This window comes from Diadema antillarum, unplaced genomic scaffold, assembly GCF_040938485.1.
Source record: "Diadema antillarum isolate AM-2024a unplaced genomic scaffold, OU_Dant_1.0 seq00001041_RagTag, whole genome shotgun sequence".
Taxonomy (NCBI): Eukaryota; Metazoa; Echinodermata; class Echinoidea; order Diadematoida; family Diadematidae; genus Diadema; species Diadema antillarum.
The window spans coordinates 1190391-1211818 of NW_027271872.1; the positions used below are offsets into that span (position 1 = coordinate 1190391).

The 21428-nt window shown below is 38.1% G+C and overlaps 1 protein-coding gene across 1 annotated transcript in view; it reads right to left on the reverse strand.

Annotated features, from left to right (window-relative positions):
* LOC139742980 (unconventional myosin-XVI-like) overlaps positions 1-21428 on the reverse strand; it is a 215402-nt gene that overhangs the window by 34983 nt on the left and 158991 nt on the right. The window contains exon 27 of the mRNA XM_071653486.1: positions 9802-9923. Coding sequence (XP_071509587.1) covers positions 9802-9923 — 122 coding nt within the window. The remainder of the gene's footprint in view (positions 1-9801; positions 9924-21428) is intronic.

The following is a 21428-nucleotide window of genomic DNA, read 5'->3' on the forward strand; positions in this document are numbered from 1 at the left end:
TGATGCCATTTTAATGTCACAGCAAATGTTGTATATCTCACATGCACCGCATGTATACCACACACATAACGGACTACAGGGGGTGGGAGGCTTTGTCTGTTTTTTTTTTCCCCTTGCTGCGGAGATGAGTATGGGTTGCCAAACGAGATAGAGAAAATATAGCTCACTGCCAGGGATTGCCTACAAACAGTGAACTATCTGTGGCTGTCTCTAAGGGATAAGGAGATGCCAGATTTAGATCCCTAAATCCTCCCCAGAGGGGCTCGGGAGGAACAATGAGAGAAGGAACCGGTTCCGCCATGAGGGTTATGATCTTCGTCTCGACGTCCCTTTCCATTGCTGACGCACGCAGGACAATTTTACCTCTTTTACACACACACACACAAGACATTTCACACAAAAAATTTTATCCCCACAATTTTGCATACGGAAATAAATGTCATCTACATAGGTATTCACACTACCAATTCTTCACAGGAGAGATCAGATATCAATGACTATTATAAAAGTATATATAAGATGGAACATATGTATGATACATATAAATACAATGAAAAAGATGTGCTACTGTATACGCCATATATTTGGAGAGTCTAATTTCTCATGAATCGGGACCCTAATGACAATTTTGTGAGTGGTTCAAGTCATGATCTTGGGGTTAAGAACTGAAAGGAAAAATGCATGTGAGCTCATCACGTTCATGCTGGGATCAGAGTTAATATTTCCATGTGGTTTTAAATTCATGAATGGTATCCGACTTGCAAAATTCGCAAAACTAAAAACATTACCAAATGTACGCCATAAACAGTATACTATTCAACAAATAATGTCAGCACACATACAAGAAATGTGGACATTTTTAATCATGATTGACATGAATTTCTATGCAGTATGATGCTGTGATATTATCATTCATGTGCAAGATGAGAAGTGTCAGGACTAAATTAGCATCCTTCTCCACAGTGACAATTCTAGGTAATTCAGTTATATGTGAACATGCCCAGTGATCACCTCCGAAGGGATAGAGGGGGAAAAAAAGAAGAAGAATTCCTGCTCTGACATCACTCAGAACTATTTGGAACTAAACTGAGGTGACAGCATGAAATACTGCCAAGATTAAAGAGATCCGATTCAGGCCGAAGGAGATTCTGTCCCTCGAGCATCGCAGACAAACCGTTTGCGTCGTCGTCGAGAGAAACAAAACAGAATGATCGTGATTCTTCCCCGAGCGTTATGATTCTCCGTACTACGGCTTTGTCAAATTATGCTCCCAGCAACTTGATATTCCATGTGGCTCCTGTTACACTGCCAAACTAAATAGGAGGAAATGTTTATGCTCCACACCAATTTGCAAACTTACCGGGAAGACAGTATTCTCCCTAGTTCACTATAAAAGTCGTAGATAATTGGTTCTAACAAAGGAGTGCATGAAAAGGGGTGGCAGTTCAAGATTTACAGTTCTTAATGTAGTTATCTAAGAAATCCTGTGGGGAAGATCACAATTATCCCAAATGACTAGAAGCCCATACTTAATTATGCGGCATTGACAGTTGCATAAAATTTGACTTTCTATTCATATTCATTTTCCAAAAAACCAACTTCTAAAATTGCAGGGTTTCCGCGTCATCTCACATGTATCCATACTTCCCAGGGGCTTCCCTAATGTATTTTCCGGCTCATAATAACGCTTTTAATTTTCCACGAATCAAGTACTCGCTGTGATGGAGTGCAGAGCAATATCATTACTGTTGCAGCAGCCCCCCCACCCAAAGTTGAAATATGATATTCAATATCAGGTAACTGTTTGCTGTGAAAGGTTTATATCAAATTCTACATTTCTCAAGATTTCTCCATTTCATCATCATTATCAGAAATGAATCTTTTTTTTGACAGACCTCTGGGAATTTTTATTTGACAAGCACTGTTGGATATTGACTGCCATCAATGTTCCATTTTAGAGGAATGAAAAGGAAATGAATCTTAATGGAATCAATTCTGAGTACAGTTACAATGCACTGTGAAACAGAAGATCCTTACTATATTTTTTATTGCCAATTTGACGAGCAAGCAGATGAGCATAACCAAAGATTTTCACACACACCAAAAATAAAATAAAATAACACAAAAATTGTAGTTCTGGTACTGTCTGCTGGATATTTCTAATACAAACTTTGATAATCCTGCATGATGGCTCGGCTCTGAGAGACTAGGCACTGGCATTTTCCATGCAGTATATTTTGAGATCTACTCAGAGTTTTCTCTGCAGCAGTAAAACAGCATTAGTGAATCATAGACTGCATGGAAGATCTCATTCAAATAGAGGTGAGAAGAGGGACTGATAATTTCCTTACCCCGGCTACGAGAGACAAAAATAACTTGGTAGTGTAACAAAAATAATCATGAGGATCTGGTGTGACCTGTCTTTGACTCTTGGAAAGAGAAAAAAAAGGGTAACTGACCTGTGATACACTATATTCAGCAGGTGATGATCCCAAAAGGGTGGACTACCCCCCCCCCCCATACCTGCTCTTTAAACCCTTCTTTAATGATACTTTGTACACTAAACAGACAAAGCAATTTACTGTCCCACAACACACTGCGCACCAGTGTTAACATGGGTCATTTTGACATTGGTAACATCTGATGATCTGCGCAGCTAAAAGTATATACTGCTTAATCTGGGAATATTCTGCACGACAAAACAGTATATTGCTTGCTCTGGGAATATTAACTCGTCCTTCACATTGAATGGATGATTTAATTACTGTCTAAATGTGGCATTGCATCAGTGATTAAACAGGCCATTTTGGAAGAGGCAACCAATTCCAGTTTGCACATAGAACAGCCTTTGTCTGGCTTGTGAATGTTAACCCACTGGGATGAGGACGAGTCCTGAGTATACTCAGACAGGTGTCTATGGGAATGCCTGTTGTAGCAAAATCAGCCTGTCCCTCAATGGAGTACAAGCCAAAACATAGTGCTCAGAAGGGCTCCAAATTCATTTCACACCATTTAGAATTTGCTTGCAATAAAAGATCAAGTCTATAAAAAATGTCTAGTTGACACAATTTGCCAGAATAATGAATTGTTTTGGAGTATTAATTTTGATATCAGAAGTGTTAAAGGGGAAGGCTAGTAACTGATCAGTGGGAATCAGTGGAAATGCTGGGAGATTATTGTTCCAATCCTTCATTCAAGAGTTCATTGTATATCTATTGTTGTGTGAAAATGATTTGCTTCAGAATGGTCTCATATTCAAGTAATGTGCAGTTTAATGCTTCCAGGTTAGCGTCCCTGGTCAGTGACGGGGCATTAATCTGCACATTACTTGAATATGAGACCGTTCTGAAGCAAATCATTTTCACACAACAATAGATACACAATGAACTCTTGAATGAATCCCATAAGGATTGGAACAATCATCTCCCAGCCTTTCCACTGATTCCCACTGATCAGTTACTAGCCTTCCCCTTTAAACAACTCAGATTGGGGTATAACGACTTGTATTTCTGAAGAGTCCTCCCTGTTCAGCCATGCATGGGTAGGTATAGAATGTTATGTGATGATTGGTCTTACCCTAGAAATCATACTGATCCCACCAAACTACGTTTTACTTTCAATTCTTTACCTTGTGTGTTTTGAACGCATTAGTCAATGTCCCACAATGCACTGCAAACTAATAATAGAGGCAACTTGGCAGGGATGAAGCCTCTGCTACAGCAAGCTAACAGTCTTGCCTCCTGGTGCCAAATTTACTTGTACAGCCTTTAAAAAAAATATCCATGTTTTATTTTTTCCCCTCCACGTTTACCCCTTAACTCACATGACCAATGTCTGGCAGCCATCTATACTCTACTCAGGAAGTGAATGCTCTGTGGATTAGTAGCACAGCTACATGTAGTAGTAGTGGGAAGTGTTTATGGACATGAATGAATACAAAAAGGAAATCTCCATAGCGTAGTGTTTTTGAATGGAAGTTGGCACGCTGGTCTGTCGAGATGGGCTCTACAAGGACCACAGGGAATTCACATGCACATACAGAAAAAAATTTCGTCAAATTAAGAGATAGGGTTGTGAGTGCTGGTAATTTGACCCAAGGCATACAAGAACGTAGTTGCATGGGCCTGTAAATAGTCTATGGGAATTTGAAAATTTTCTAGGGAACAGGTTAATTTACAATTTGGACTCTCAAACATTTGTCTGATATATCACTATGCAATTATATCTCTTGCCTTACGTTTGAAAATGAGAGCGTAACGTACTGACAAACAAGTGCTGTTTTCTCGCTAAGCCGCCATCAAGGTAACTCTGATAAGCAATGCAATGAGGACTCATACAGTATGACAGTGAATGCTCAGCACCATCTAATTAAACCATACGGCCACCACGGAGAGAGATATTGAAAACAACCATGGGTGGGAGTCTACATTCTGTACTGATCACACTCTGCCTACCTGAGGGTGTCGGAACGCACTAATTGCCTGCATCGGTATGACGATCGTTCGGTGCACACGTACACACGTATGTGATCTGTTTGCTGTTCTCGAGAATGGAGCTGTCCCCGCAGATCGTGGCTGGAGATAACACCGGCCGCAAACGAATATAGATAGTGGTATCTCTAGAAACAGGGTCCTCTCTAAATTCCCTTAACCTCCGACGAAGATGAAGTTCCCTTGGTTCCCAGGTGGGTTAGTCCACAATAGAGATACATGAGTCTCGTCTATTAACACACAAATCTGCGACAGAGGTATATCCACCGGAGTGGAGGACAACGACGAGATGGCACGACTCAGCGGGGGGAACAAATTGCGTATTTCCCGCCGACAGGAAGCACGTCTGTGGAGCTCCCGACGATTGTTGCCAGAGTGTGCACTTGAAAAAAGGGTGGGGGGGGGGGGTTAATGGAGAGGTGATCGGGGCGGTGGAGGGGCGAGAGATCTTGAACCCTCCGCCGTGACTGGTGAACGGGGTGATTCATGTGATAGTGGTTGCTAGGTGACGGATAAATGGATGAGGCTGATGAGTAGGACGATGAGTCCCATATGGCTCATCATGAAGAGGGTGTGAACCTCGTTTGGAGCGGTTCAAAATATGTCAGGCCAATCAGTGAGGTGTCACTTTGTTTGATGGGCTCGCCCAAGCCGCAAGCTAGTCTTGTCTTACAAACTCCTCGATGATGACCTCGTACCTTCTGGAGCTAAATCACTCAAACTTTTGGTTGCTTTTGGGTTGAACATAATGATTATGAATCATACTTCATTATTAAGATGAATACAACTTTTTGCGAGCTCTATAAAAGAAAATGAGAATAGCATGATGCATCAAACCTTAGACTGCAATCTCATCTCACATGGGCAGTACATCCACTACTGACTTCTGTTACAATCAGATGTTAATGGTATCTTCCAGGCAAAATCATAGAAGAAATTTTATCTATCCTTACATGTAGGCCATCTGTCCAGACATCAATATATCTTGTTCTACATTTCCTACATGAGTCATAATCTGAACTTTGCAGGGAGAAAAGTTTTTTGAAACCCTTCCAACATTCAATGAGTTGAGTATTCAGGGCCCTGTATATATGAGAGTCATCTATGTGATGGATTTCACTTCCCCAAAATTTTTTACCCTGTCCACACACAAGAGTAAAATGAAATATTTGAAAACTTCTATCAGTTTGCAAGGTTGGCTGATAAGAAATAATGCCAATTTATGCCCATGCAAAAGTAAAGCTCATCTTTTAACCAATTCTTGTTTCCCTGCCAACAATATCTTTGTGGTCTGTGGGATGAGGGAATTGCGTGATGTCATGGTAGTTGGAATCAAAACCAAAGAATACCTGACCAGTCTCCTAGTTTCATCCAGTTACCTGGTAGCGAAGCAGATCAGTTTCTACGAAGACCAGATCTTCACTCTGTCATTTCATTGAATGCTGCTGCTCCTGCTGCTGACCTAGGTCTATTACAAGACTGTAGGTCCTTGTCCTAGTCCAAGAAATCATCCACAAGTGCAGAGGGGCTCCAAGCTGCTAGCAAATGTCTCCACAACAGAGACCACTGGCTTTGAAATATGATTTTGCAGTCAAGCTCAGAGAACCAGAATCACAGAAAGCAACCTGACAATGGATGCGACTGGTTGTGAGTACCAGCAAAGTGGTAGTCTTTCCAAGTTCAGACTGTGTTACTATAATTTCTGGGCATCTGGCCTAGATATTGTTCAAGTAACTCAGTATTTCACACACAAAAATGCAACCTACATACTAGAAACTTCCTAGATGTCAACAAAAGCAACTTTGCCACATTGATGTTACCTCAGTGGCTTACAAAAGCATGAATGAACCACATGTATTGTAGCAAAAGAACGTTCTGTAATATCATACATTAACTTGAATTTAAAATTTTTGGGGCAGGAGAGCCAAAATTCCTTGAAGCTGACTGGCTTTTCCTGTCATAGTTGTACAATTACAGTCATGGAATACACGCATACTACAACTTTGATGTTCCCTGGGTAGCAGAAAAAAAAAAACCTCAATTAAAAAAGATGCTTCATTGAAACAGAGGTCTGAAAGCTCCCAGCTATGAGACTAGCCATTCTCAAGTGAGGACTAAACATGCGTATGGATGAATATAGCGTTGTCAACATGGGAGTATCATGTTTCTCAGGTTCTCATTGTCCCAACACACTCAAATGAAACTGAAATATGGCTCATATCTCAAGACGAGCACACTTGAAATTAAAGTGTGAAGGCGCTTGGCTTTGTCTACCACCATTCTTGCAAGCTGAGTTGCTGTTTCTTCCTTGTTTCCTAGTCTTCTTTCTCACTTTGCATGTGGAGACTTTCTTGTAATTTTTGCTAAAGGATAAAAATATATGAGATCAGTATGGTCTAATTTACCCAGGGTAGCCTCGTCACTGTATAATTACTGGTCTTCCAGAGGGCCAGAACGAAAAATTAGGCCATGGTTGTTGCTGTTTTCAATGCTAACAACTAGTGGCTACTCTGAATCAATTGCTCCTAGAAGCTTTTACACTGAAAGCAAAATTGTCTTGGTAAAAGAATGATTTAGTTTTTAAGTGGTATTCTCTCCTTCCTTTCAGCTGTACTACTCTTAATAGATAACCTTAACTCACTGAGGACGGGCTGATTTTGCTACAACATGCATTTCCCATAGACACTTGCCCGAGTATACTTGGGTCTTGTTTTCAAGGGGTTATTGCAAGCCAGCCACAAGACAAGCTGCCATGTTAAATGTACATAATCAAAAGTCAACTGTGGAAAACTTTTATTGCAGTTGTCCTGAAAACAAACGCACCAGGGATACATTATATCATATTTGCCGTAGCAAGAGAGATTGTCATCATATAGCAAAAGCCTTATTAAAAGAAAAAAAACCTTATATATTTCAAAGTCCTGATTTCACGGACAAAATCTGAAAGTTCTGACAGAATGATGATGATGGATCTAAGGTATATTCTCATCTCTCACCAAAAACTTTTTTTTTACTGTGTTTCCTATTTTGAACAAAAATTAGATGGAACTGGTTAAAGCATTATATCAGCACATTATCATTAAGAAATACAAAAAAAGTGTCAAGTTGAGTCGGGAACATCTACCTTTTGATATTCCCAAAAAGTCTGATGCCAATATCAGGATCCATTTTAAATCTAGGTATTATGGGTCTTTTTTTCTTTTTTGATTATTTTGCAACAAAAATAAACAATACTACATGACCAAACAAGGGGTGACTTGTGAAAACAAAAAAAGTTTTCATGCTACCTCATAAAATATCAGTGAATGACAAAAATCATGAAGGAAACAGCACCAAACTACAGAAACATGGTTTCTGGCACTCAATGGATTAATGAGAAAGAGAAACTAACACATAGTGGCATATTGCGTGATGGTGCGGAGACTCCCATTCAGCCGGTGGCAATGCATCATGGTCCTGTTTTGATAGAGAAATGTCGCCCTCAATTGTGCGGGCAGCAGGGGGAGGAGGAAATGTGCCCTGAATTAGCCTTCCTCCAATATGGCTTGACATTTTGAAGTTAAAAAAAAAGTTTGGGATTGATGACAGTATCATGAGCAAACAATGTTAGGGTTACAGCAGGACAGGGAAAAGAACATGGAGGAAGCAAAGGGAAAGAAAGGAAAGAATAGCAAGGATGGTGAAACTAGAAAGAACTGGAAAGATGGAGACAAAAAAACAAAAACATGAAAGCTTGAGAGAAAGAATAAGGGCAGAGAGAAGAGGAGAAGAGAGAGAGAGATAGAGAGAGAGGAAGAAAATTTGATAGAAAGATGGAAAGAAACTTCAACATCAAAGAAGGACGTGGACAAAGATAAATGAGTCAATTTGAAAATAACAATAGGAAAGAGAAAGAAAGTTTGGAAAAAATGACAGAAAGTAGCAAACGTGAGCAAGAGAGACAGGGAAGAGGTGAGGAAGGAAAATATTACATTGGAAAGCAAAGAAACAAAGATAGAAGACACTCTCACATCCAAATAGGATGGACAGAAGGATGAATGACTCAATGGAAAATAACAAAAGGAGAGAGAAGGAGATAGCGTGCTAAAAAAAGAAAACAACAGCAAGCATGAAGGACAATAACAAAAAAAAAATCTACAGAGGAAGAACAGAAAAAGGAATAACTGTGATGCCAGGATGGAGCAATGAAAGCATCATCACCATCCATGCACTTTGACAAAAAAAGGTGTTGTCAGTGTTTACATAACTGTATTCCCCCCCCCAAAAAAAAAACAAACAAACCAAAAACAAAAACAAAACAAAACAAAAAAAAAATCAAGATCCCAAAAGACAAAAAAAAAAAAAAAAGATGTTGCAGTTAGGAGACAGAACAATAAAAAGGGGCCAAATATGATTTCCATGGAAGAAGACATGCATGATAAAGAAAAGTACCTGAATAGTGTAATTGATTGTTTGTTCTTTTTGGATAGAAAGCTGACTGCACAGAGAAATCAACAAGTTATAAATGTACAATATTGGAAATACATTATGAACAATCTTTTCTGAAAAGAGTACACAAGGCATCATAATAATCAGGGCAACAGAAGAAAAGATGTTGATATTTGGACATTATATCTAATCATAAGACAGACAAGCCCAATATGTAGTTCAACAGCGATAATAACTTCCCAGTCACACAATGTGGGTTTATGTGTATATGATGTCTGTGTGACAAAGAGATTATATGTCAGAGAGAGAAAGAGAACAAAATAGAAAGAGGGATATATGAAAAGCCAGAAGAAAAGAGGTAGAAAAAGAGAGAAAGATATGACATCTCAGACTGATATAGATATGATTGCTGGAATGAAAGTGAGAGAAATATATTTGAAGAGAAGCACAGATATATATATATATAGAGAGAGAAATAGATAGAGAGAAAGTAAGAGGTAGAAAGATATAGAGAGAGATACAGAGGGAGAGAAATAGATGGAGAGAGAAAGTAAGAGGTAGAAAGATATAAGGAGAGACATAGAGAGATATAGAGGGAGAGAAATAGATAGAAAGGAAGAGGTAGAAAGATATAGAGAGGGAGAGAGAGATATAGAGGGAGAGAAATAGATAAAGAGAAAGTCTGAGGTAGACAGATAAACAGAGAGATAGAGAGATAAAAAGGGAGGGCTATAGAAATATAAAGGGAGAGAAATAGATAAAGAGAAAGTAAGAGGTAGAAAGCTAGAGAAGGGAGAGATGTAGAGGGATATAGAGGGAGAAAAATATATAGAGAGGGGGAGAGAGAGAGAGATAGGCAGGCAAACAATCTGAATCAACTCACTTTGGACAATGTCTCCCCCTTCTGTTCAATGTCAGACAGGAAGCTGGCTATGTATTTGCGCTGGCTCTCTACGATCTCCCATTGGTGCTTCATCTGGCGTCTGACCAGGAACCCACGAATCACTGGACGGGAAAATACGAAATTATGCATAAAATTTACATACATTAATATATAATGACAACATGAAAGCTAAGTTGTCATTTCTAAACTGGAGTGGTATACACAAATTTGAGAGCAGTCTTATGATTCAATCTTAAAAGAAGCAATGGAGTATATCAAAAAGTGATAGAGAAATAAAAAAATACCAACAAATACATATGTGTGTATCATAAGCATTTGCACACTAATGATGATATCAGCAATTAAATGTCTGTAACTTGTGAATCATAAAGACCATACATCTTGCTTATACTATGTGTTCTTGCATAAGGGCAATTCCGCGGTTAGTAACGTTACATTTGAACAAATTTGGATATTTGTTTTTACTACTAAATTACCATTTATTGATTTCAAGTCAAAATTACGTCAAAAACATGTTCATCCTTCCCAGGTTTATGATACAGAAAAGAATGAATACAATCCAAGAAATATTAGAATTGCTATGGCAACTTAAAGGGCTGGTTAGTAACGTTACAAAAAAAAGGACATGACAAAAAAATCAATGTCTTGCAACTAAAAGTGTGCAAAAATTCAGGTTACTTCAAACAAAGTGTTGCATTAATTTCAATTATTGCATCATGACTAATGTTCATGCAATTTTTTTGAGCAGTTCGACCAATAATTTCTTAGCTAGACCCCCAAAAGCATGGTTAGTAACGTTACGGTTAGTAACGTTACATTTGTCCGGAGTAATTCCGCAGGTCATTTCACCCTTTTGTAATTGACAGAATGTCACATGACTTCTGGAGTATTTAAATGTATTCATCTTTTACCCTTTAGCAAAACTTTGAGGAAAAAAATTCAAAGGAACCCACTGTTATTTGCATTTAAGTGAATTTCAGCGTCTCTAGTCCCATATGTTCATTTTAAATGATGGTTTTAGATCTCGCGCAATCAGTAAATATGAAAAATAAAATCTACTGCATTTGAAAGACCTTAATGATTGGTGAACATCCATGGCATTAGTTGATACCTAGATTAAAGAGTAAGATAAAGAGGCACATTTCTTTTATCCATGTCATGTCCATCTAACTGCGGAATTGCCCATAAGAATGTGACAAAGCAAACAGAAATATACTTGATATGCCACACACTTTGCAAGCATAAATATCATTTCACTTTTTTTAGGACTTGCAAGGCACGGAATAAATAATACTACAGGAGGCAAAATGTTTTCAAGCTGTCAATTTGACAAACATCATCTGACTTGCAATATTTGGAAAGAATGATTCTATCTCAAATTATGCAGTGTATACAATATGTAATTACATCGAGAAATTCCATCCATAATATTCAAAACAAACTGATGCCATTCAATGACACTCGCACAAGATATACACAGACAACAATATTCATGTCTTAAAAATGATAATCATGGATATCTTGTCTTGTTTCTGGCCATCCATGGTATCTTGGTCACATGACTTTGACATTTTTTTTTCCAACAGACCCAGAGATTTGTTTAATACACAATCATAATATTATCTTTTAATTAAGAAGATAATATTACACAGATAAAATCATCTTTTAATGGAAAGAAGGTAGGTACTAATGACTTAAAGTTAAGGTTCTGACTATATACATGTAAATCATACAAAATTCCAAAGGATGACAAAGAGAAATTATCATTTCCCAATATTAAACTTCATGATTCAAGCTCATCAGGCTGACAATAAATAACATATAACTTTATCATGGCTACTACTAAAACACTGATCAATTCAGTGCTTATTTACGTCGATGTAGGGCAATTTGTCAATCAGTTGCAATGAAAACATCTCGACGGAAGAAATTCATGAATTTGAATAACAAAGCAGTACCCGCTGCATGCTATAAGGATTAGAACCAACACTTGCTTTCGGGTGAAAGCTCGGTGGTCTAGTGGAGATGACGCCTGTCCGGTGATCAGGAGGTCGTAGGTTCGAATCCTGCTCGAGTATGTACGCCCATGATTTTTTATCATGGCTACTACTAAAACACTGATCAATTCAGTGCTTATTTACGTCGATGTAGGGCAATTTGTCAATCAGTTGCAATGAAAACATCTCGACGGAAGAAATTCATGAATTTGAATAACAAAGCAGTACCCGCTGCATGCTATAAGGATTAGAACCAACACTTGCTTTCGGGTGAAAGCTCGGTGGTCTAGTGGAGATGACGCCTGTCCGGTGATCAGGAGGTCGTAGGTTCGAATCCTGCTCGAGTATGTACGCCCATGATTTTTTATCATGGCTACTACTAAAACACTGATCAATTCAGTGCTTATTTACGTCGATGTAGGGCAATTTGTCAATCAGTTGCAATGAAAACATCTCGACGGAAGAAATTCATGAATTTGAATAACTTAATCTATGCTTAGAAAACATTTTCCACACACTGTGGAATATATTAAATTCATCTGACTAGGTAATTGGATGATGCACTGAAGTTTTTAAAAGGGGAAAAAAAGGAGGAAAACTTGATGACTGCTTTGACATGTTATGACCAGATAGTGAGGCAGTTCGAGTTTTAGCTAAAATTTGGTAAACATTCTTACATTTCATCACTGCTATTAAACAGAGCATGATGAAATTGAAGCAAGCCTCACATGCAAAACAGGCCTGCTAGATGTTACAAAGAAACATAAGGGCACTAATGTCACACACTTCACACAAGAGCCTTAACATCCTTCTGTTTATCAACTGACAAGTTCGTTGGAGGAGAAGACATCCGAATGCTCGAATAATTTGTTGATCGCTCAGCAGAGCGGAAGGAACAACCCCGCAGTATTGCTACCCATGGAGTACAAACTGAAGGTCAACCCATAAAGTACCTCTTGGCTGTTACTGTGGGTATTACATCCTGCTTGGTTTGCGCAGACAGTTTGCTTTGTTGGCCAGCAATATGAAGGCTGCGTTTAACGACGATAGGAAATAACTGCCATTCCATGCACCAGGAGTTCACTTGCATCACTCATCAATGTTTGTTTCCACTTCATTAATTTCTGCTTACAAGGATTGGTATTTCAATAGTTTTCCCCTTTTTTGTTACATTTAAAAAAAATGCATTGAAAGACAATATGAATTGAAACAACTATAATTCCTTGCATCAGTAGTTCACTTGCATCACTCATCAATATTTGTATTAACTTCATTAATTTCTACTTCTACTCACAGGATTGGTATTTTGATATAATTTTTCTTTTTTTGTATGAAAAAATATCTGCTAGCATACATTACAGAATATGGTCTCCTGCCAGAATTGTCCTGATGTAACATACACAATGACAATGAAAGTGAAATTTGTAGTCCATGATATCTGTCTGAGTATGCAAGTCTCTTTACTAAGTTTATGTTTTTCATACAAAGATAATGATCCCTCATGTAGCAATGCCTTTGCTCCCAAAAGCTGTCTGCTGCATGTTTTTTTTTATCAATTTAAAAGAGAAAATCATTTCATGTTCTGTTCTACTTTATGTTTGAATCATGATTTCCTCTCATTTTTTTTTTCTAACTGAGTTATGAAACTGAATTATTTTTTTAAAGGCACTGTTTACAGTCCCATCCCTGTGAATATCAACTTTCAATTGGGCACTTCGTTTGTTTTCCCCCATGTAATTTGCTTACTTGGTTCCACATGATTAGGTGTGATAAAACATTTGCATACAACAGGAATGATAATAAGAATCATTCTTTCATGTTGAATAATTAAATGATATAAGAATGTTGACTGTCCTTTGTCCTCTTTCTTCTGTCATTTCCTTTCCAGAAAAAGTACATAGAAATGATATTCATATTGTGATATCTGTTTTATAAAAAATGTTCATTATCATTACTTACTGTAATGACAAGAAACCATTCAACATGACTTTTTGTGCACAGTGCAAAAGTGCTCTGATAATTGACTGTACATCAGTCTGAATTCATGCTGACCTTGAAATATCAACTCCACAATCTGAGTGGTAGTTTTGGTTTAGAAAGTTAATAGCACTGCTGCCCCATTTAATGATGATAAAAGTGCTATGAATTCGTCCTGATTACAAATCATATTTCCCCATGGCCCAATGATGTGAGCCTAATTCAGTGATTGGTTGGGAATCATTTTGCTGGGGGCAACCCCTGATCAGCTCGAGCTTGAAAAATGGTTTGTTGTTTTGCATTCTGTGCTGATCAAACAGACCGATCGTAAATACAGCTCACTACTTTTGATGTGCTCAAAGATTTCCCCCATAAAAGTCTTGGGGCTGTTTTGTTCAAGAGAGCAGACTATTTTTTGCGATGCTGTTGTCACTGCTCAGCGAACTGGTGCTTCTTTAATACACGTCTCTTGAGCATCCATTCCAAGTATTGAGCATTAAAAGGTTGGGATCTTGAACTCACGACTTGGGCAATCACTAAACTTCAGGGCCATTAACTTCCCATGTTCGAGAGCCGTGCAGCAATTTAGCCAATCTAGAAGAGACGGAGATGAAGACCCACCCAGCGGATCTTAAGAATCTCCAACCCCGTGAATCACATCAGCATCTCTCCACACCAATTTGATTCCTCGTTTTATCTCGCTTGCGAAACCAATCCCAAGCCGAGCAAAAATCTGCTCGAGCTCTCCCACTCAGGATCAAGATAAAGTTAATTCAATAATCGTGATAATTACTTGAAAAGTTCCAGCAATCATGGGTCTGCAAAAGATCTCTTGCAAGAGAGCTTAAAAGGTGAAACAGGACTTAATTTGGAGTGATTAGTCGATCCTTTTTTCGAGAAAGAAAGTCCTTGAAGAAGGGCGAGTTTTTGAACCCACCATGTGGTCAGGAAGTAAGATCTGAAGGAGGTGATCGGCGGGGTGAATCTTTTATGTGCGGAATTCGAGCTCAGTGAAAGCAAGGGGTATTGCTCAAGTAAAATCCATCTCCACACCCTCAACCTTGACATATGCGAAAGGGACGGGAGGAAATTCTACTTTTGGTCAAACTCTCCAAACCCTTAAAGGGAAAGTTCACCCTTGTGTGTGGATTGAGTGAATGCAGCAATATAGGTAGAATTCACATCAGTGAAAGTTTGAGGACAATCGGACAATCCTTTGAAAAGTTATGAATTTCTAAAGTTTTAGTGCAGCTATCGCTGGATGAGAAAACTACTGCAGGTTCTGATGTCACGTATTTGTACAACGATGGATGGATTTAAAGAAAATTCTGCAAAATGTCATTTTAATGAAAAATGCACACTCTCTTGACTTGCTACTGACACATGTTATGGGTAATACTGTTCCCCCTGCCTTCTGAAAGAGGTAAGTCAGCATTCTTTCATTTTGGCAGAAAAATGAAAATATGTTGAATTCTGTTTATATTTTCTTTTTATATCGTTGCCCCGCAGGGATATCACAAACTTTTGTAGTCTTCTCATCCAGCTGAAACTTTTAAAAATTCATTACATTTGAAGGAATTGTCCAATTTTCCTGAAACTTTCACTGATGCATGGTACTAACATTGCTGGATTCACTCAAGTCTGATTTGGCATATTCACTCAAACTTCTTCAAAACTCTGTACATGGAATTGCATTTGTTATTAGACAAAGGAATAATTGTAAAAAAAAATGTATGAATCCAAGCCAATTTTTGGATTGTGATTAGAAACCAAAAAAGTTTCTTATGATTCACCTGGTCCTTGAATACTTCAGGCACCCCAGTCAGCAATATGTCCTTTACCATTGAGGATGGACTGATTTAGGTTTGCTACAACACACATTTCTCATAGACATCTGCCCGAGTATACTCGGGACTCGTGCTCAACGGGTTAATCAAAGGGACTGCTCTCCTTGCGTAAAATAATAACTAACTGTAAAGAGCTAGGAAAATGAAAGAAATCATCTAACTGCTGGATCCTGTTAATTAGAACACCCTGCAACTAGTTGATAACTGTGACCATTCTTCATTTTTTGAAATACATATACACTGTATCTGATTCTTGATACACTTTGGGCCGAGCTGCATAGCAACATGATACAAACTGTATAGCAACAATCAACCCCCCCGAGAAGGTGGGTTCACATTGACAGAGAGATACCATAGAATTTCATACATTAATTAGTAATGTAAACACAAAACCAAATGTATACCATAGTATTTACGGTGATCATTCAAACTTCGCATGAAATATGCATGTAAGATTTGTGTGTGAATTGCGTCATGGATATAGTATACCACCAATCACGCAGGGATGTATATTTGCAAATCACATATGCCACCTGACACATTTCGTCTTCTCCCTGTTTAAAATCTATGAGAATGCTACCATGTATAAAAATTACTGTAGTATATTACGGTGGTATTTTGCCAATGACAATGAAACAGTGCAATTAGGCAACAAAATGCAATGGTATGATATACAGTACCACAGTAATTTTGAAAGTGAATGCACCAACTATGGAATTAAATGGAGACATGACGTAAATGAACACGAGTTACCATCTTACGAACTAGACTGGAGGGATGACAAATTTGACGCATTCGGTTTAATCTCCATGGCAACACACTTTGACAACACAATTAATAGTTCTTCCACCAAACAGCATCGGGACATTTCATTACCCACACACAAACACACATACACATTCTCATTGGTGCTTCAACCAGGGATATGATAGTTTGCTCAAGGTAACCGGGCATATTCCATTATTTGGTTATGAAAAAATTATTTTTCTTTTTTTTCCAATAACCTAGCTAATTGACACTGAAAACCATGATGAATACTCAATACAGTTTAGAAAGTAAAAAACTGAGGCTTCATGGAGTGTACATGCATACAATACAAATCAAGAATACATCTAAAAATATTTTATTAAATTTTCCCCATTTGAATAGCGTGAAAACTATTTGCCGACATACAGGTCCTAAATATGCAGAACAGGCAGGTGCATTAAAGGGACTGTAGAGTACTGGTTGAGGTGAGGATTCATGTTTTGAACATTCTTAAGTGAGATAATGAGAAACCTCTTATGAAATATGAAAGAGCGCGTAATTTTAAGAAGGATTCAATGTTTATTTGATGAAAATGGGTTTTCAAATGGCTGAGATATCCAAAAAAGTGATAATAATAAAAGGCGACAGGCCACGCCTTTTATTAGGATCTCTTTGTTTCACCTTGTTTTTGGATATCTCAGCCATTTCAAAACTAATTTTCATCAAATAAACTTTTGATACGCCTTAGAATTGCATGCTCTTTGACATCTCATAGAGTGGTTTCTGAATATCTCGTAAAACATTAAAAGCTAAATCATCACCTAGACCAGAACTGTACACACCCTTTAACCCCTGAGGTATACCCTACATGGCCCTAGGATTCACTGAATTTTCACTTGTTTTGAATACTATGAACAAACGGGAATATGCTAAGGGTGAAATGTATCCCTGATTGCTCGAAGTGAAACACTAGAATATCCCTGATTACAGCCGTTTATGAGAAAACACAAATGGGTGCACGCACACGCACACACACACACACACACACACACACACACACACACACACACACACACACACACACTGCATACACATATATTAAGCATGCTGTGGTATATCAATCCCTTCATCTCTATGCACATCTAGCACACATTTTAAAGTATGATATACAACAAATGCATGTCTAACAATAAATGTGTATGAATGGACTGTTAAATGTAGGAACTAAGAAGAAATATTACATGTTCCTACTGATGCGTAATTGCATGCAATGGCATACGTGTGTACTGATACGGACACCTGAATTTTTCATATATAGTTTTAATCAAACATCACATACTGCCTATAAAGCACAGATTTTTATCCAAGAGCTACATACAAAACAACAATTTATGCAAGATTTCCCTCCTGTCGTAAGCACTCTGCTGTACCTTAAGGTCATTCAGTTGATGGCTAAATGTGACCGTGCACCTCAAAACGAACATAAAGTCGCACACACTGATTTTGCGTAAGGACTGAAAATAAGTGAAATGGGTCAACCTAGCCGAACTTGACTTTATCATATTTTCTGAAAGAGCGGGTGTCTTATTTTACATTATGCTAAAATTTGGTATCATAAAACGTGCAGGAAAGTGTGTTTTTTAGCAGCTTATCTTGAAGATTTTTGGTAGAATAGTGTGATTAGGTGTGTCTTTAGAATCCCTTTTTCATTTCTGAAAAACCTTGTCCACACTCTTCACTTGCAACTCTAATAACTTTTGAAAGGATAATGCTACTGCTTTGAAAGTTGACACTAATTATGAACAGAATGTGTTAATGAGGCATGCTTAATTTCAGTCTAATCTGATAATCCCTTCATTGTTGTTACTCTGGTGGTTTACTTCCTGTTTTTTGTCCCATTCATCGCACAGCCAGCACGGTTTGGTAAAGATTATGCGCTTGAATAGACACTGTACTTCAGAGCCTCTTTTCTCAGTTCACACTTTTCCTGAGTTTGTGCTTTCTTTCCAATATTTAGATAGGTTAGGAGAGTCCATTTGATTTGAGTTATACATCATTTTAAAGCTTAAAGTCTGCTCTTTCAGAATATGGTCTTAACTAAAAATTCATATCTGGCGACTTTTTGTTTGTTTTGAGATGCAGGGTCACAAATAATAAAAAAAAAAAGAAGACCATGATTTCATCTGTTCCTTTAAAGGATATTTCTAGTACCTGGAAAGTTTACGGATGCGCTCCTTCTGCGCAGCATGGTGACAGTCGTCCAATGCTGTTCACGATGCCAGAGATGTATTAAATCCTTGTTCAGCCATAGAAATTCTTGATACCAACAGATGACATCCAATCACATCGAAAATAATTGCCATCATCTCCGCGTAAGAATATTTCTGCCTGCATTTAAAACACTTGCACACGATATGTCCTCAATACCATGCTGAAAAAAAAAAAGCCACAATGCTTTGATGAGCTTACATGTGTTTATTTCCCTCCCAAAAAAGATGTGGAGGCCCCTGGGAGAATCGACGGGTCCTTGTTCGGCCCGGGTGCGTTATCTGCCCCCATGTAGCTATCGATCATCCGTAGTGCATTGTTGGTCTGGTTTGTAATCAACTCTCTCCCCTCCAGGCTGAATGTCAAATTGCCACTTCCTGCTAAATGCTTCCCCCAAGAGTTCCTCCCCGCTCGAAATCAACGACTCCTTCTGCTCGATTGACTGACGTTGCGGAGCAAAAGTCGGCCCCGATCATGCAGAACCACAGGAAGAAATTTTCTCCCCCGTAAGGACGCGTCTCGCCCATATATGTCGGAGCATCAACCCTTCGTGAGCGTCTTGAAGCGGGATACAGCTGAGCATTAGTTTAATAGCAATCACCCCTATCCTAAAGGAAAACGCTTTCAACCAAAATGCTGCACTCCCCAATCTAGGACTTGCCAGTAAGACATGTGTAGGATGCACAACAATTTGGGACCTATGTGCAGCGACAAAATGAAAGCCTTGCTACTTGAATTTCCAAGAGGGGAAAGGGAGAAACGTTACGATGAGTTTGAATCATGTCCAAGAATGCACCATATTGTCAGCTGAGAACCGGAAGGGCACTATCGCATTCCAAGATTTGAGCATGAACAAAAAAACAAAACAATCCATTTTCATGAAATAAAAAGTTTACTTAATCACAAAGAGGGTAGATTTATCATTGTTCCAAATATTGGGTAAAAAGTGCCCAAGTTGTGATTTTTACTGTAAACATTTTACTTAAAAATGAAAATAATTTTCAATTGACACCATAATGTAGAGGAGATCAAGCTCTTACAACTTGATACCAATAACTCAATACCTCCAAAAATTGCGATAACGATAACGCCCTTCTGGCTCTCAGCCAACAATATATTGTTGCACAATAGCCACAGAGATACACCATACAGGGAGTTAATGAATCACTAATGCTACAAGTGAAGAGTTTGTTCGCAAAAACCGATAAGTCCATTTTTGAAGATTTTGAAGTACGGTCTCTGTCACAAAGTACAAAATAATACCTTTTAAATGATATTGGTCACTACATATAAAGGTAAATTTTTGAAGTTATGGTCAAAAGAAGCAAACATTTTCTTATTATTCTCTTTATTTTTCTTGACCTTTAATCACAAATATTATCAGTTTTTGCAAACAAACTCTTCAAGTGCTCATTCTGTTCATACTCTCCAAAATCAGACAATATGGCATAGAATTACTGTAAAATGAGGAAAGTTCATGTGCATTTTAAATCAAGATTCACAAAATTCAAATGCACGAGAAAGCTCTTGTCTGCACTACATGCATAAATGCAAGAGGCACTAAAAATTTCATGTTGTGAAAAAGCCGTAGGCTCCAATATACGAAAATGTTGTGTTTTACAGCATTGTGTTGGGGATACATGGGTAGGATAATCCTCCTGAAGGACATACTCACATGGAACAAAGAAAAAAAATATACAGACATATATTCTGTGATATTTCAAAATTCACTGACATTTTGCTACAGACGTACTTAAACTTGTAGATTTTTGTATATTGTTCTTTACTGTGTGTTAATCATGCACTATCGTGTTTTTAATGTGCACAGAAAATATTGCCTACAGAAAAATATTCAGTATTCAATTCAATTTGCAGTTTGTTGCAAACAACAGCAATAAAGCAAAGCAATGAAAGTGTAATGTGTCACATCGACAAACATATGTGTGCGTGCATGTATATACATAATGTAAACATATCTCTACCTTTGCATGATTATCAGAGAGTAATTAAGCCAAATACAAAAAAAAAAAAAACAGCCACTGCTGTTTTTCATCATGTCAAGTTCAAAAACATCCACCATTAATTCCTGAAGCACAGCACAAAATATTCACTTGTGCTTTCAAGAGCCGAACGATGATGCGGGGGACATTTTGATATGCACCTGCCCAGAATTTAAGAAAAAGATGGGGGTGAATTAAGTTAAGGGTGGGGTTTGCGGGTGGGAACAGGGCAAGCTTTGTGGGTATAACATAGACAGAGACAGCATGGATTCTCCATGCATATTCCACAGCCAGGTAGCAATCACAGCATGCTTCGGATAAGACACGTCATCACATGTGCCGACCAGGGATACTACTTGTGATGGGAAACTCTCAAGGACTCGATCTGCATCTGCACAAGACCATGGTAAATTTGACATACAAAGAAGATACATAGAAATTGCCATGGCAACTGCCGTGGAATATGCAGACAAACCGATGTACTGTGAGTACTGATCAGCAAAGGAGTAAAATTGGCATGCAGGCTTATGAGTTGACATTTAGAGTATTACAATACTATTCAGGTGTTACTTTCAAGGGATATGCAAGTTTCAAATTTGTTTTGTATTTCTGCTTTCTTGTCATTATTTTTTTTTCTGGTAATGTTTTCCTCCTCTTTTCTCCTTTTATCCCCTTACTTTTAGATGATTTTTTCTCATACCTGCTTGTGATATATCCTCAAGGCATGTGTTACATTACACATTTGTATATATTTGTGTGTATGCATACGT